Source organism: Dendrobates tinctorius, unplaced genomic scaffold (genome assembly GCF_039654945.1).
Source record: "Dendrobates tinctorius isolate UK_male_01 unplaced genomic scaffold, ASM3965494v1 ptg000323l, whole genome shotgun sequence".
NCBI classification, from domain to species: domain Eukaryota; kingdom Metazoa; phylum Chordata; class Amphibia; order Anura; family Dendrobatidae; genus Dendrobates; species Dendrobates tinctorius.
Window position 1 is genome coordinate 330,739 of NW_027361990.1, and position 14,377 is coordinate 345,115.

At 42.2% G+C, this 14,377-nt stretch overlaps 1 protein-coding gene across 12 annotated transcripts in view; it reads right to left on the minus strand.

Moving 5' to 3' along the window:
• Positions 1-1,373: 1,373 nt before the first annotated feature.
• PPFIBP2 (PPFIA binding protein 2) overlaps positions 1,374-14,377 on the minus strand; it is a 157,294-nt gene continuing 144,290 nt past the window's right edge. For all 12 annotated transcript variants that reach the window (XM_073561626.1, XM_073561617.1, XM_073561621.1 and 9 more), the window contains 4 exons: positions 13,386-13,508; positions 13,175-13,300; positions 2,260-2,448; positions 1,374-1,839 (listed from right to left, as the gene is read on the minus strand). In XM_073561626.1, coding sequence (XP_073417727.1) covers positions 1,666-1,839; positions 2,260-2,448; positions 13,175-13,300; positions 13,386-13,508 — 612 coding nt within the window. In that variant the 3' untranslated portion in view covers positions 1,374-1,665. The remainder of the gene's footprint in view (positions 1,840-2,259; positions 2,449-13,174; positions 13,301-13,385; positions 13,509-14,377) is intronic.

The window sequence follows — 14,377 nt, forward strand, 5'->3', positions numbered from 1 at the left end:
TAGATAAGCAGGTAAGTGGTAGGGACAGGTAGATAGCTTCAGTAGGGACAGGTAGATAGTTAGGGGCAGGACAGGGACAGCCGAGGGACAGTTAGGTAGGCACGTGGTGAGTTAGGTAGGGCAGTAGGGGCAGGGAGGGAGAGACAGGGAAAGGTAGGTAGATAAATAGGGGCAGATGTCTAGACAGGTAGGGACCGCTGGTAGAGTAAGGACAGGCTTCTATCCTAACAATCATCTCCTGCTTCCTGGTGGCGGCTTTTCACTATCAGATTTTTGTTTTGCAGAAGTGAATTACTGATATAGGGCTTACAGGCACCAATCCTGGCTCAGGGTAAGTGTTGTAATATAGTTATGTAGCATTGTATTGTAGGGTGATGATCCTGTGGCTTACAGGGTTAATGCGCCTGTCTTGTAATCAGGAGGTCATGAGTTCCTTGGTGAGCTTATTTTTGTGGTGGGAGGGGGTTGGTGGTGGGTTTGTTATAGTTGTATTTGCTGTGTGTAAAAAAAATAAAAAAGGAAAAAAATATATATAAAAAATTGTGCGGTTTAGATAGATGTGTTTTCAGCCAGGTGGCTTTTATGTTTCTTTTTGGGCGATGGACCAGAGTTTTCTTTGTCAGGTTTGGTGTGAAGTGTATGTGCGCGTGTATTAATAGAATGTTTCTTCTCTCCTTGGGTGAGGTACCCTGGGGAGGAGGAGAACTGGAGGAATCAAAAAGTGAAAAGACGAGTAAAGGTCAGAAAACAGCATAAGAGAGAAAGATGATGGAGGAAGCTTCTCTGAGAAAGAAGAAGACAGAGTTTGACTTTTGTTTGTTTTGGGGGGTTGCTTTGGCTGGGGGCAGTTATGCTGGACTCGGACTTTGCTTTGGACTGGGGGGTAATGTTGAACTCGGACGGTTGCTTTTGCTGGGGTTTGATTTTTGCCATTTATTGATTGTAAGTTTTGTATTTTTATAATAAAAGCGTTCACTACATACAGATTTATACAGTCACCATTAGGGGGCACTCACTACATACAGATTTATACAGTCACCATTAGGGGGCACTCACTACATACAGATTTATACAGCCACCATTAGGGGGCACTCACTACATACAGATTAATACAGCCACCATTAGGGGGCACTCACTACATACAGATTTATACAGTCACCATTAGGGGGCACTCACTACATACAGATTTATACAGTCACCACTAGGGGGAGCTCACTACATACAGATTTATATAGTCACCACTAGGGGGAGCTCACTACATACAGATTTATACAGCCACCACTCCATACTAATACTGTAGACACAATACCGGGTCTGGCCGTGTAGGTGCCCATCTACATACCAAGAACACTTTGGAGTGATGTAAGGCCACATACAGTAATAATCAGGTTTCTTTATTTCCCGGGTCTTCACAATGTAACACTTCCTTACACTATACAGCGAGTATTTACATGTACGATCTGGAGATAAATATATTTGGATAAATTAGATTCTGTATAAAATCTGTAAAGTGTCAGTGATAAGGGGCCACTGCGCTCCGGCCGCGGGTGGCGATACATATAGCAGTCTCTGGATGGAGTCATGCTGGTAATGATGGGTATGGGGCGATGGTTAGAGACACACAGACGACAGTGAGGGGTGAGGAACGTGCCCGTGCAGTTGCCTTCAGATTAGTCTGCCCACCTGCTCCAGTTTGTCTACGTCTTTGATGGAACCGTTGTTGGGGGTCTTGAAGTCGCTTTTCTGTGTGCTGGCGTCTACAGGACACACAAAGTCTGTGGAGTCGTCAAACTTTTTCTTGCGCAAGTTACTGAAGTGGGAAAGTCCAAGCTTCTTTGGCTGCAAAACCAATAAAAAATTAAATCACAGTCACTAAGCAAAAAACATCAAAAACTCAGCGATTCTTGGATTATGTGAGAATTATTCACGGGGCACAGCGCCTTACAGTCTGTAGTGGCGATGCCTGGAACTGCAGCTGAGGACCATTCACTGAGCGGCAAAGATCTGTAGTACCAGGCACGGCCACTACAGAATGTCCGGCGCTGTCCCTGGTAAAGACTGCAGGGCCGATTTGCCACCGACGGCCCATCCTAGGGATCAGCGACCAAATTAATCCCTAAAACCGTAAGGGTAAGGATCTCTAGTTACCCTGTAATAATTTGAAAAGAAGCCATGGGCCACAATATAAATCAGCCTAGTCTGGGGAGAACAGAGCCATTTGGAGTTCTCTGCCCCCTCAGTAAGAGGAATGTTACTGACCCGGACTTTGGCAGTGGTAGACAGGGCCGTATACGTGGTGGAGTCCATTATCTCGCGTTTCTCCTGTTGCGCCTCTGGACCAATCAGCAGGCTGAAGTTGGTGGCTAGATGTCTCCTCAGCAGGGTCTTCTGGGTGGGAATGTTTAGGAGCATGGCGAGGGTATCAGAGTTAAATCGGGGCTCAAGGATCTGTGGACGAAAAATAAGGAAGTTCCTGAAATGACAGCTACAGTATCTTATACCAGCGCTCCCCATCCTGATCATCCTGGCACATGAAAATTACATAAGCAGCGGAGTGTGCCTGCAGCCACCACTAGAGGGAGCCAACTGTATGACAATCTCAAAAGGCAAGGGGAGCTGTGTAAATCTGTATGTAGTGAGCTTCCCCCTAGTGGTGACTGTATAGATCTGTATGTAGTGAGCTCCCTCTAGTGGTGGCTGTATAAATCTGTATGTAGTGAGCTCCCTCTAGTGGTGGCTGTATAAATCTGTATGTAGTGAGCTCCCCCTAGTGGTGGCTGTATAAATCTGTATGTAGTGAGCTCCCCCTAGTGGTGGCTGTATAAATCTGTATGTAGTGAGCTCCCCCTAGTGGTGGTTGTATAAATCTGTATATAGTGAGCTCCTCCCAGTGGTGGTTGTATAAATCTGTATGTAGCGAGCTCCCCCTAGTGGTGACTGTATAAGTCTGTATGTAGTGAGCTCCTCCCAGTGGTGGTTGTATAAATCTGTATATACAGTCATGGCCAAAAGTTTTAAGAATGACACAAATATTAATTTTTACAAAGTCTACTGCTTCATTTTTTCTAATGGCAATTTGCATATACTCCAGAATGTTATAAAGAGTGATCAGCTTAACAGCAATTACTTGCAAAGTCAATATTTGCCTAGAAAATGAACTTTATCCCCCAAAACACATTTCAACATCATTGCAGCCCTGCCTTAAAAGGACCAGCTAACATCGTTTCAGTGATTTCTCCATTAACACAGGTGTGGGTGTTGATGAGGACAGGGCTGGAGATCAATCTGTCATGATTAAGTAAGAATGACACCACTGGACACTTTAAAAGGAGGCTGGTGCTTGGCATCATTGTTTCTCTTCTGTTAACCATGGTTATCTCTAAAGAAACACGTGCAGTCATCATTGCACTGCACAAAAATGGCCTAACAGGGAAGAGTATTGCAGCTAGAAAGATTGCACCTCAGGCAACAATCTATCGCATCATCAAGAACTTCAAGGAGAGAGTTTCCCTTGTTGCCAAAAAGGCTCCAGGGCGCTCAAGAAAGACCAGCAAGCGCCAGGACCGTCTCTTAAAAGTGTTTCAGCTGCAGGATCGGGCTACCAGCAGTGCAGAGCTTGCTCAGGAATGGCAGCAGGCAGGTGTGAGTGCATCTGCACGCACTGTGAGGCGGAGACTCTTGGAGAAAGGCCTGGTCTCAAGGAGGGCAGCAAAGAAGCCACTTCTCTCCAGAAAAAACATCATGGACAGACTGATATTCTGCAAGAGGTACAGGGAGTGGACTGCTGAGGACTGGGGTAAAGTCATTTTCTCTGATGAATCCCCTTTTCGATTGTTTGGGACATCTGGAAAATGGCTTATTCGGAGAAGAGGGGGTCTATTTTACCAATACCAGTCAAAAGTATATAGCAAATTGGCTTGGATAATTATTGCAGAGGGTAGTAAAACTTAACTTTTAATCACAAGTTTAAAACCTGTATAGTGAAAATATGGTGCCATACATAAAATAATAGTGCCAGTGCAAAAGTGCCAAAAAAAACAAATTGTATGAGACGCCTTATTTTATCCAGATATAGAAGGAATATTTCTCTTTTTTGTGTCTATATGTGACCAGGTATTATTATTCCAGATGCATTAACCATATACCATCTCAACATATATACCGACACTTTTTAGTTCTTACAGTATCCAATTTAGGAAGCTATTACATTTCTTGTTTCCATTTCAAACCTTAAAGAACAGTTTTAGAGACAAGGCGAATCAATAAGGAGAAAATTAACTCTCCACCTCCAATATATCTATATTATAGCCGCATATTTTAGGTCAAAATGAATCATAAAATACACTCATGGAGTACAGTATATTATATTGCCCTATATTCCACACTATTACTACCTATTAAACCCTCTCATGGTGCAATATTATTATGACATTATACTCATCTCATGTGTATTAGTCCTATACACCGATGCCTGTATATGCGCTCTTGTATGGGAGGCCCCCACTCTTAGCATATCCTATTGTCTGCATTCATCTGGGCGGCCTTTTTCATATAACGTTGTCCCAACGCGTTTCATCTATTCAGGACTCATCAGGGGAGTTTATGGAGTTCAATTAGACACATAGCGCGCAGGTATCACCTCTCTTTACTTTATAATAACTGAGCACCACATGGTAACCTAACGGTTTCCGGACGCCGAGTACCGTACTTCCGGTCCCTCCATATGCAATGGGCCATCGCCGTCTGCATGCCCCACTTCCTGGGCTCGGCTTAGGGCCATACGCGTCACATCCGGTCCCGGAGATACAGCGTCATCCCAGCATCGCTCACATGACCCATAGTGTCCATGACAACCTGACGCTGCACCTCCTCACCCGGTCGCATTTCTGCCATATGTCTTACGTATAGTATTAGTGTAGCTTATCTCCACAATACTAAAAACGGCTGCATCCAGGTTTTAAATAATTTATCTTATTCAGACTTGTTTGTTGCTGAATACCCTAATAATGGACACATTGCTTGGATTCCATAACCAACTTTTTCGTTCACATTTACAATAGAAAAAGGACAAAAGGAACGTAACTACAGAGAAAACACCCAGAAAAAATATATTATATGAGAATCATACAATTGGGGTCGTATAATCATCTGGTATGATGTACAGTATAGGTATTATAATCATCTAATATGTTGTTGCATGCTAATTAGGGACACCACGGGTCTTCTTATTTATGGAAAAATAGAAAGGGTGCTCACTAGGTCTCTCCCTAATGATCCCTCACTAACTACTCCCTACCTCACGCGGAGTTTGGCACCCTAATATCCTGCGCAAGTGGCGCCCCCACTCAACGGCGGCTCTCCCTATTAAAAATCACCCTGTTATTCCCTCCCTACAAGAAGGAAGAAAAGGAGAGTGTATCGTTTAGTCCATTAGGGTACACTGTTTGTAGGGTAAAAATCCAATATGTTTCTCTTTGGAGGATATATTTATCCCAATCACCCCCTCTCTGATTTCTGGATACCTTTTCGATACCTATAAAGCTGACCATCTTTAGATGACGTGCAGATGTGGTTTAGAATATGTCGGCAAGACAAAGAGAGAACTCAGAGTAAGGGTAGGAGAGCATCATAGGGATACCATCAATAAACGTGATACTCCAGTAGCCAATCATATTAACCAGAGTCATAAGGGAGATCTAAAGATGGTCAGCTTTATAGGTATCGAAAAGGTATCCAGAAATCAGAGAGGGGGTGATTGGGATAAATATATCCTCCAAAGAGAAACATATTGGATTTTTACCCTACAAACAGTGTACCCTAATGGACTAAACGATACACTCTCCTTTTCTTCCTTCTTGTAGGGAAGGAATAACAGGGTGATTTTTAATAGGGAGAGCCGCCGTTGAGTGGGGGCACCACTTGCGCAGGATATTAGGGTGCCAACCTCCGCGTGAGGTAGGGAGTAGTTAGTGAGGGATCATTAGGGAGAGACCTAGTGAGCACCCTTTCTATTTTTCCATAAATAAGAAGACCCGTGGTGTCCCTAATTAGCATGCAACAACATATTAGATGATTATAATACCTATACTGTACATCATACCAGATGATTATACGACCCCAATTGTATGATTCTCATATAATATATTTTTTCTGGGTGTTTTCTCTGTAGTTACGTTCCTTTTGTCCTTTTTCTATTGTAAATGTGAACGAAAAAGTTGGTTATGGAATCCAAGCAATGTGTCCATTATTAGGGTATTCAGCAACAAACAAGTCTGAATAAGATAAATTATTTAAAACCTGGGTGCAGCCGTTTTTAGTATTGTGGAGATAAGCTACACTAATACTATACGTAAGACATATGGCAGAAATGCGACCGGGTGAGGAGGTGCAGCGTCAGGTTGTCATGGACACTATGGGTCATGTGAGCGATGCTGGGATGACGCTGTATCTCCGGGACCGGATGTGACACGTATGGCCCTAAGCCGAGCCCAGGAAGTGGGGCATGCAGACGGCGATGGCCCATTGCATATGGAGGGACCGGAAGTACGGTACTCGGCGTCCGGAAACTGTTAGGTTACCATGTGGTGCTCAGTTATTATAAAGTAAAGAGAGGTGATACCTGCGCGCTATGTGTCTAATTGAACTCCATAAACTCCCCTGATGAGTCCTGAATAGATGAAACGCGTTGGGAGAACGTTATATGAAAAAGGCCGCCCAGATGAATGCAGACAATAGGATATGCTAAGAGTGGGGGCCTCCCATACAAGAGCGCATATACAGGCATCGGTGTATAGGACTAATACACATGAGATGAGTATAATGTCATAATAATATTGCACCATGAGAGGGTTTAATAGGTAGTAATATTGTGGAATATAGGGCAATATAATATACTGTACTCCATGAGTGTATTTTATGATTCATTTTGACCTAAAATATGCGGCTATAATATAGATATATTGGAGGTGGAGAGTTAATTTTCTCCTTATTGATTCGCCTTGTCTCTAAAACTGTTCTTTAAGGTTTGAAATGGAAACAAGAAATGTAATAGCTTCCTAAATTGGATACTGTAAGAACTAAAAAGTGTCGGTATATATGTTGAGATGGTATATGGTTAATGCATCTGGAATAATAATACCTGGTCACATATAGACACAAAAAAGAGAAATATTCCTTCTATATCTGGATAAAATAAGGCATCTCATACAATTTGTTTTTATTGGCACTTTTGCACTGGCACTATTATTTTATGTATGGCACCATATTTTTCACTATACAGGTTTTAAACTTGTGATTAAAAGTTAAGTTTTACTACCCTCTGCAATAATTATCCAAGCCAATTTGCTATATACTTTTGACTGGTATTGGTAAAATAGACCCCCGCTATCAAAAAAATTTTGGAATTTGGACATGGCAGGATTCCTATCCACAGGGATAGACACAAACCAATGGATGAATGAGGCCAGGGACGTTTTTTCGGATGGTGTTTTCACGCAGAAAAAATATATACCATCATTTAATGCAGCTTTTAAAGAACTCACCAAAATATACAAAGAACAAATTACATCTTGGTGGGAGGTACAAAGTTTGGAAAACTATATAAAGGCAGGCATAGTACCTAGACATCTTAGGATATCTACTAATTTTGGTTATAGATATAAAAGTGCAGCCTTGTTAGCTAAGTTTGAAAAGGAAGCTACAGATAGCTCACTAAGGCTAATGAGAATACTCTTAGAAGAAGAAAAATCTATGCTAAACTCCATTAATGAACGTCTTAAGGAGCAAATAGAGGTCACAAAAATTTTTTCGGCAGAAACAGAATTCTCTGTAAAAGAAATTAGTTTACAGAATATCATTGAAAAATTTCAATATCACTTAAAAGAAAGAAAACATAAATACTTTATAAGAGACCTACAGGAGTTTCGGGATAATAAGGCTTATACGGTTACCAATACTAAACCAAATAGACAACAAGAAACGGATATTTTATCCTCTGAGGCTGAATATTCCGACTCCGAGGTTAGGTTTAAAAACAATAGAGGGAGACCCAGAGGTAGAAGTGGTTTTCGAGGAGGTAGAGGGGCAGGTCGGGGTTCACCACAGAGGGAACATTTTTTAGATTCAAACTACCCACTGAGAAGTCGATTCAATACCCGGAACCCCGTGTGAATAACCAAATTATCAACATCTCCTCAAAACCCCTCACCAATGAACAAATGGCGGTATTAAGTAAAGGTATGTCATTCGTTCCAACCTCTGATTTTGTATGTTTTGAAGCCATAAAGGGCCTTAATTTGTTTATACGTAGACTAAAATGGAAGAAATACTTTATAAATGCCGATAAAAAAAGCTGCACTGAATTAGGCATTGATGAGGATCTCTTGGGAGATGTCAGATTTTTGTATCATTTGGGGATGTAGACCCCAACGAATATGGTGAGGGTCCATTTACGGATTTCAAGAATAAAAGCAAACGTATGCCACCAAGTAATAATGATATAAGCGCTATAGATGTATTCTCTAATTTGGTGTCCAGAGACTTGCTAGAATTGGAAAAATCTAAGAAAAGAAGACCCCGTAACCTTATCAAAATGGAAATGGATGGTCTGCTCGAATTAGAGAGAGATACCACCAGAATAATTAAAACATCAGATAAAGGTGGTAACACATTGATAATGGATGTTGCCCAATATAGAACTTTGTGTTACTCTCTACTACAGAAATCCATGGGTTACGAGATACTTGAACGTAACCCTACAGAACTATACCTTAGAGAACTAAAAATTTTGGTTGATGGGGCATTTCAATTAAAATTAATTGATAAAAATGAAAGAGATTTTTTAATCCCTGTATACCCGGTAGTAGAAACTTTCTATGCTCTACCAAAAGGTACACAAGGGTCTAGTACCATTGAGAGGAAGACCTATAGTCTCTGGAATTGGGAGTTTAACCCAAAATTTAGGTTTATATGTTGATAAAATCTTGAGACCCTTTCTGGTCTCTTTGAGCTCCTATACACGGGACACCACGGATCTTTTATTGAAACTGGATAACATTGAATTGGACACCAATATGATCTTGGGTTCAATCGATGTAGAGGCTCTGTACTCATCGATTCCCCATGAGAAGGGATTAATGGCTGCGGACTACTATTTAAGAACGAGAGGTCTACAATATACAGAACACAATCAATTTGTGATGAGGGCCCTTGAATTTTGCCTAACAAAAAATTATTTTCTTTTTGATGGCAAGTACTTCCACCAGCTCAGGGGCACTGCGATGGGTAGCCCCTGTGCACCATCTTATGCAAATTTGCTCCTGGGCTGGTGGGAGGAAAATGCCATCTTTGGAGAATATTCAGAAGTGGCGGAAGAAAACATTGTCCTGTGGCTTCGCTACATGGACGATGTTTTTGTAATCTGGAAGGGTGATGAGAATGGTTTTTGTAACTTTGTTAAAGGCCTTAATAAGAACGATTTGGGCCTTAGTTTTACTTGTGAGGTCAATGCTTGCAGATTACCCTTTTTGGATGTCCTTATTGAACGGGGTGAGAATGGTCGCCTTCTAACAAAAACATATAGAAAACCTACATCTTCTAATTCACTTTTAAGATGGGAATCTAACCACCCAGTTCCCTTGAAAAAAGGCATCCCTAAAGGACAGTACCTTCGAATGAGAAGGAATTGCTCAGATCGAGATACCTATAAGTTGCAAGCTGATGATTTGAGATCACGTTTCCTAGAACGGGGGTACCCGGATGGGATTTTAAGGAATGCATATAGGACATCTCTGGCTAGGGATAGAAAAGATCTACTTATCCCTTCGCAGAAAACTAAGGATGAAGGTACTACAAGATTCATCACAAAATATTGTAATGGAGCCAAAGATATAAAAGAAATAATAAATCGACACTGGCCGATTCTATGTATGAATCAGGACCTCACAAGAATTATTCCTAATCACCCACAGATTACATATAAGAAGGGCCGTTCTTTGAAAGATAGGTTGGTCCGTAGCCATTTTGCCCCAAAAAGTGTTGACAGCGCCACATGGTTGGGCACCCAACCAAAAGGATGCTTTAAATGTGGTTGCTGCAAATACTGTATGTCGATCGAAAAAAATAATGAATTCTGTAGCAATATCACAAGAAAAATATACCCCATCCAGCAATTCATTAACTGCAGATCTGTAGGGGTAATTTATAAGATGACGTGCAGATGTGGTTTAGAATATGTCGGCAAGACAAAGAGAGAACTCAGAGTAAGGGTAGGAGAGCATCATAGGGATACCATCAATAAACGTGATACTCCAGTAGCCAATCATATTAACCAGAGTCATAAGGGAGATCTAAAGATGGTCAGCTTTATAGGTATCGAAAAGGTATCCAGAAATCAGAGAGGGGGTGATTGGGATAAATATATCCTCCAAAGAGAAACATATTGGATTTTTACCCTACAAACAGTGTACCCTAATGGACTAAACGATACACTCTCCTTTTCTTCCTTCTTGTAGGGAGGGAATAACAGGGTGATTTTTAATAGGGAGAGCCGCCGTTGAGTGGGGGCGCCACTTGCGCAGGATATTAGGGTGCCAACCTCCGCGTGAGGTAGGGAGTAGTTAGTGAGGGATCATTAGGGAGAGACCTAGTGAGCACCCTTTTTATTTTTCCATAAATAAGAAGACCCGTGGTGTCCCTAATTAGCATGCAACAACATATTAGATGATTATAATACCTATACTGTACATCATACCAGATGATTATACGACCCCAATTGTATGATTCTCATATAATATATTTTTTCTGGGTGTTTTCTCTGTAGTTACGTTCCTTTTGTCCTTTTTCTATTGTAAATGTGAACGAAAAAGTTGGTTATGGAATCCAAGCAATGTGTCCATTATTAGGGTATTCAGCAACAAACAAGTCTGAATAAGATAAATTATTTAAAACCTGGATGCAGCCGTTTTTAGTATTGTGGAGATAAGCTACACTAATACTATACGTAAGACATATGGCAGAAATGCGACCGGGTGAGGAGGTGCAGCGTCAGGTTGTCATGGACACTATGGGTCATGTGAGCGATGCTGGGATGACGCTGTATCTCCGGGACCGGATGTGACGCGTATGGCCCTAAGCCGAGCCCAGGAAGTGGGGCATGCAGACGGCGATGGCCCATTGCATATGGAGGGACCGGAAGTACGGTACTCGGCGTCCGGAAACTGTTAGGTTACCATGTGGTGCTCAGTTATTATAAAGTAAAGAGAGGTGATACCTGCGCGCTATGTGTCTAATTGAACTCCATAAACTCCCCTGATGAGTCCTGAATAGATGAAACGCGTTGGGAGAACGTTATATGAAAAAGGCCGCCCAGATGAATGCAGACAATAGGATATGCTAAGAGTGGGGGCCTCCCATACAAGAGCGCATATACAGGCATCGGTGTATAGGACTAATACACATGAGATGAGTATAATGTCATAATAATATTGCACCATGAGAGGGTTTAATAGGTAGTAATATTGTGGAATAAAGGGCAATATAATATACTGTACTCCATGAGTGTATTTTATGATTCATTTTGACCTAAAATATGCGGCTATAATATAGATATATTGGAGGTGGAGAGTTAATTTTCTCCTTATTGATTCGCCTTGTCTCTAAAACTGTTCTTTAAGGTTTGAAATGGAAACAAGAAATGTAATAGCTTCCTAAATTGGATACTGTAAGAACTAAAAAGTGTCGGTATATATGTTGAGATGGTATATGGTTAATGCATCTGGAATAATAATACCTGGTCACATATAGACACAAAAAAGAGAAATATTCCTTCTAAATCTGGATAAAATAAGGCGTCTCATACAATTTGTTTTTTTTGGCACTTTTGCACTGGCACTATTATTTTATGTATGGCACCATATTTTCACTATACAGGTTTTAAACTTGTGATTAAAAGTTAAGTTTTACTACCCTCTGCAATAATTATCCAAGCCAATTTGCTATATACTTTATTCGGAGAAGACCAGGTGAGCGCTACCACCAGTCTTGTCTCATGCCAACTGTCAAGCATCCTGAAACCATTCATGTGTGGGGTGGCTTCTCAGCCAAGGGAATGGGCTCTCTCTCAGTCTTGCCTAAAAACAGAGCCATGAATAAAGAATGGTACCAGAATGTCCTCCAAGAGCAACTTCTCCCAACCGTCCAAGAGCAGTTTGGCGATCAACAATGCCTTTTTCAACATGATGGAGCACCTTGCCATAAAGCAAAGGTGATAACTAAATGGCTCAGGGAACAAAACATAGAGATTTTGGGACCATGGCCTGGAAACTCCCCAGATCTTAATCCCATTGAGAACTTGTGGTCAATCATCAAGAGACGGGCGGACAAACAAAAACCTTCAAATTCAGACAAAATAAAAGCATTGATTTTGCAAGAATGGACTGCTATCAGTCAGGATTTGATCCAGAAGTTGATTGAGAGCATGCCAGGGAGAATTGCTGAGGTCCTGAAGAAGAAGGGTCAACACTGCAAATATTGACTTGCTGCATTAACTCATTCTGTCAATATATCCTTTTGTTATTCATAATATGATTGCAATTATATTTCCGTATGTGATAAAAACATCTGACAAACACACATAAAAACCAGAGGGCAGCAGATCATGTGAAAATATAATATTTGTGTCATTCTCTAAACTTTTGGCCATGACTGTAGTGAGCTCCCCCTAGTGGTGGCTGAATAAATCTGTATGTAGTGAGCTCCCCCTAGTGGTGACTGTATAAATCTGTATGTAATGAGCTCCCTCTAGTGGTGGCTGTATAAACCTGTATGTAGTGAGCTCCCCCTAGTGGTGACTGTATAAATCTGTATGTAGTGAGCTCCCCCTAGTGGTGGTTGTATAAATCTGTATATAGTGTGCTCCCCCTATTGGTGGCTGAATAAATCTATGTAGTGAGCTCTCCCTAGTGGTGACTGTATAAATCTGTATGTAGCAAGCTCCCCCTAGTGGTGGCTGTATAAATATGTATGTAGCGAGCTCCCCCTAGTGGTGACTGTATAAATCTGTATGTAGCGAGCTCCCCCTAGTGGTGACTGTATAAATCTGTATGCAGTGAGCTCCCCCTAGTGGTGACTGTATAAATCTGTACACTGTGACATACAAACTACACGGATTTCTTACAATAAGACCGCCATGAACCCCACTGCCCCGCAGATTCGGTGCATACTCCGCCAGATCTACAGATCTCAGCCACTCCATGACTCGATGATTGGACCACTGCACCACTTCTGAGGGGGAGATATTATTCTGTTGGGGGAGGATAGATTAGATACATTATTACTTACACTCAGTATATGATATATATCCACATCCCGTATCCGCCACTACTGACCTCATCAGCCGGCCGCCGGCGCAGGCAGTTGGGGTTGAACTTGTTGGCGTGCAGTACATGGATGGCACACTTAATACTGAGATGGTGCAGCTGACTCGTCACCTTCAAGAACAGGAGATCATTCTGAAAGAGACCAGATTCCATGAGAAGAAGACACAAAAGTTGTGTCCAAACTTTACTGTCCCGGATTTTCTGGAATTTCAGCCCGATAGCAGTTCTGGGCAGTGGCCACTGGGGGGAGCTAGCTGCACATGCATTAATTACTGCCACTGACTGAGACCTGAGTGAATCCTTGTTCTGCGGGTCCCCACCTTACAGGGGCCGAGCGCTGGGTCCTTATACCACCGGAGCAGAGAAATTTGTCATTGACTGATGCTGCTGTCACCTTGTACCCCCCGTCCCCCCTATTATAAAAATGCTTGCTGGATACCTAGAGAAGTGCACTAAGGGGTTAAAAGGGGAAACGTGACTTCTCCCCGCTCACATTTCTTGGGATCCGGTACAGAGAGAATGACAGCAAGGTGTCTGCAAGGCTGCAGTCTCGGGCACCCGCCCAGACGGTCGGGGACACTCCTGCGGCACTGGGGCGACCTCATGCTATTTCGGGTAAGGACAGGCAGCGATCTCCGCTTGCTGTCAGGAAATAGAAACCTTCTTGCCGAGGCTGCAAATCTGAATAGACCCGAAACGAAGTCTTCATTTACAATCCTAGACCGTCCGCCCAACCATAGGGGCTTGTTCACATTTTCAGTTTTTGATGCTTTTTCCCCCCATTTTTCTAAAAAAAGCAAAATGAAATGGATTTCTAGAATCTCGCTTTTCTTGCATCTTTTGCCCTAAGACACAGCATGGCATCAATGATTTCAGGGGATTTCACCACCTGGATACAATGTATAAACCCCCAGGTGAAGCCCCCGATATGGGGAGGAAACGTGTAGTGCGACGCTGCTGTATGGGGCCGGGACATGCAGAACCCCATAGCTCAGCCGCGC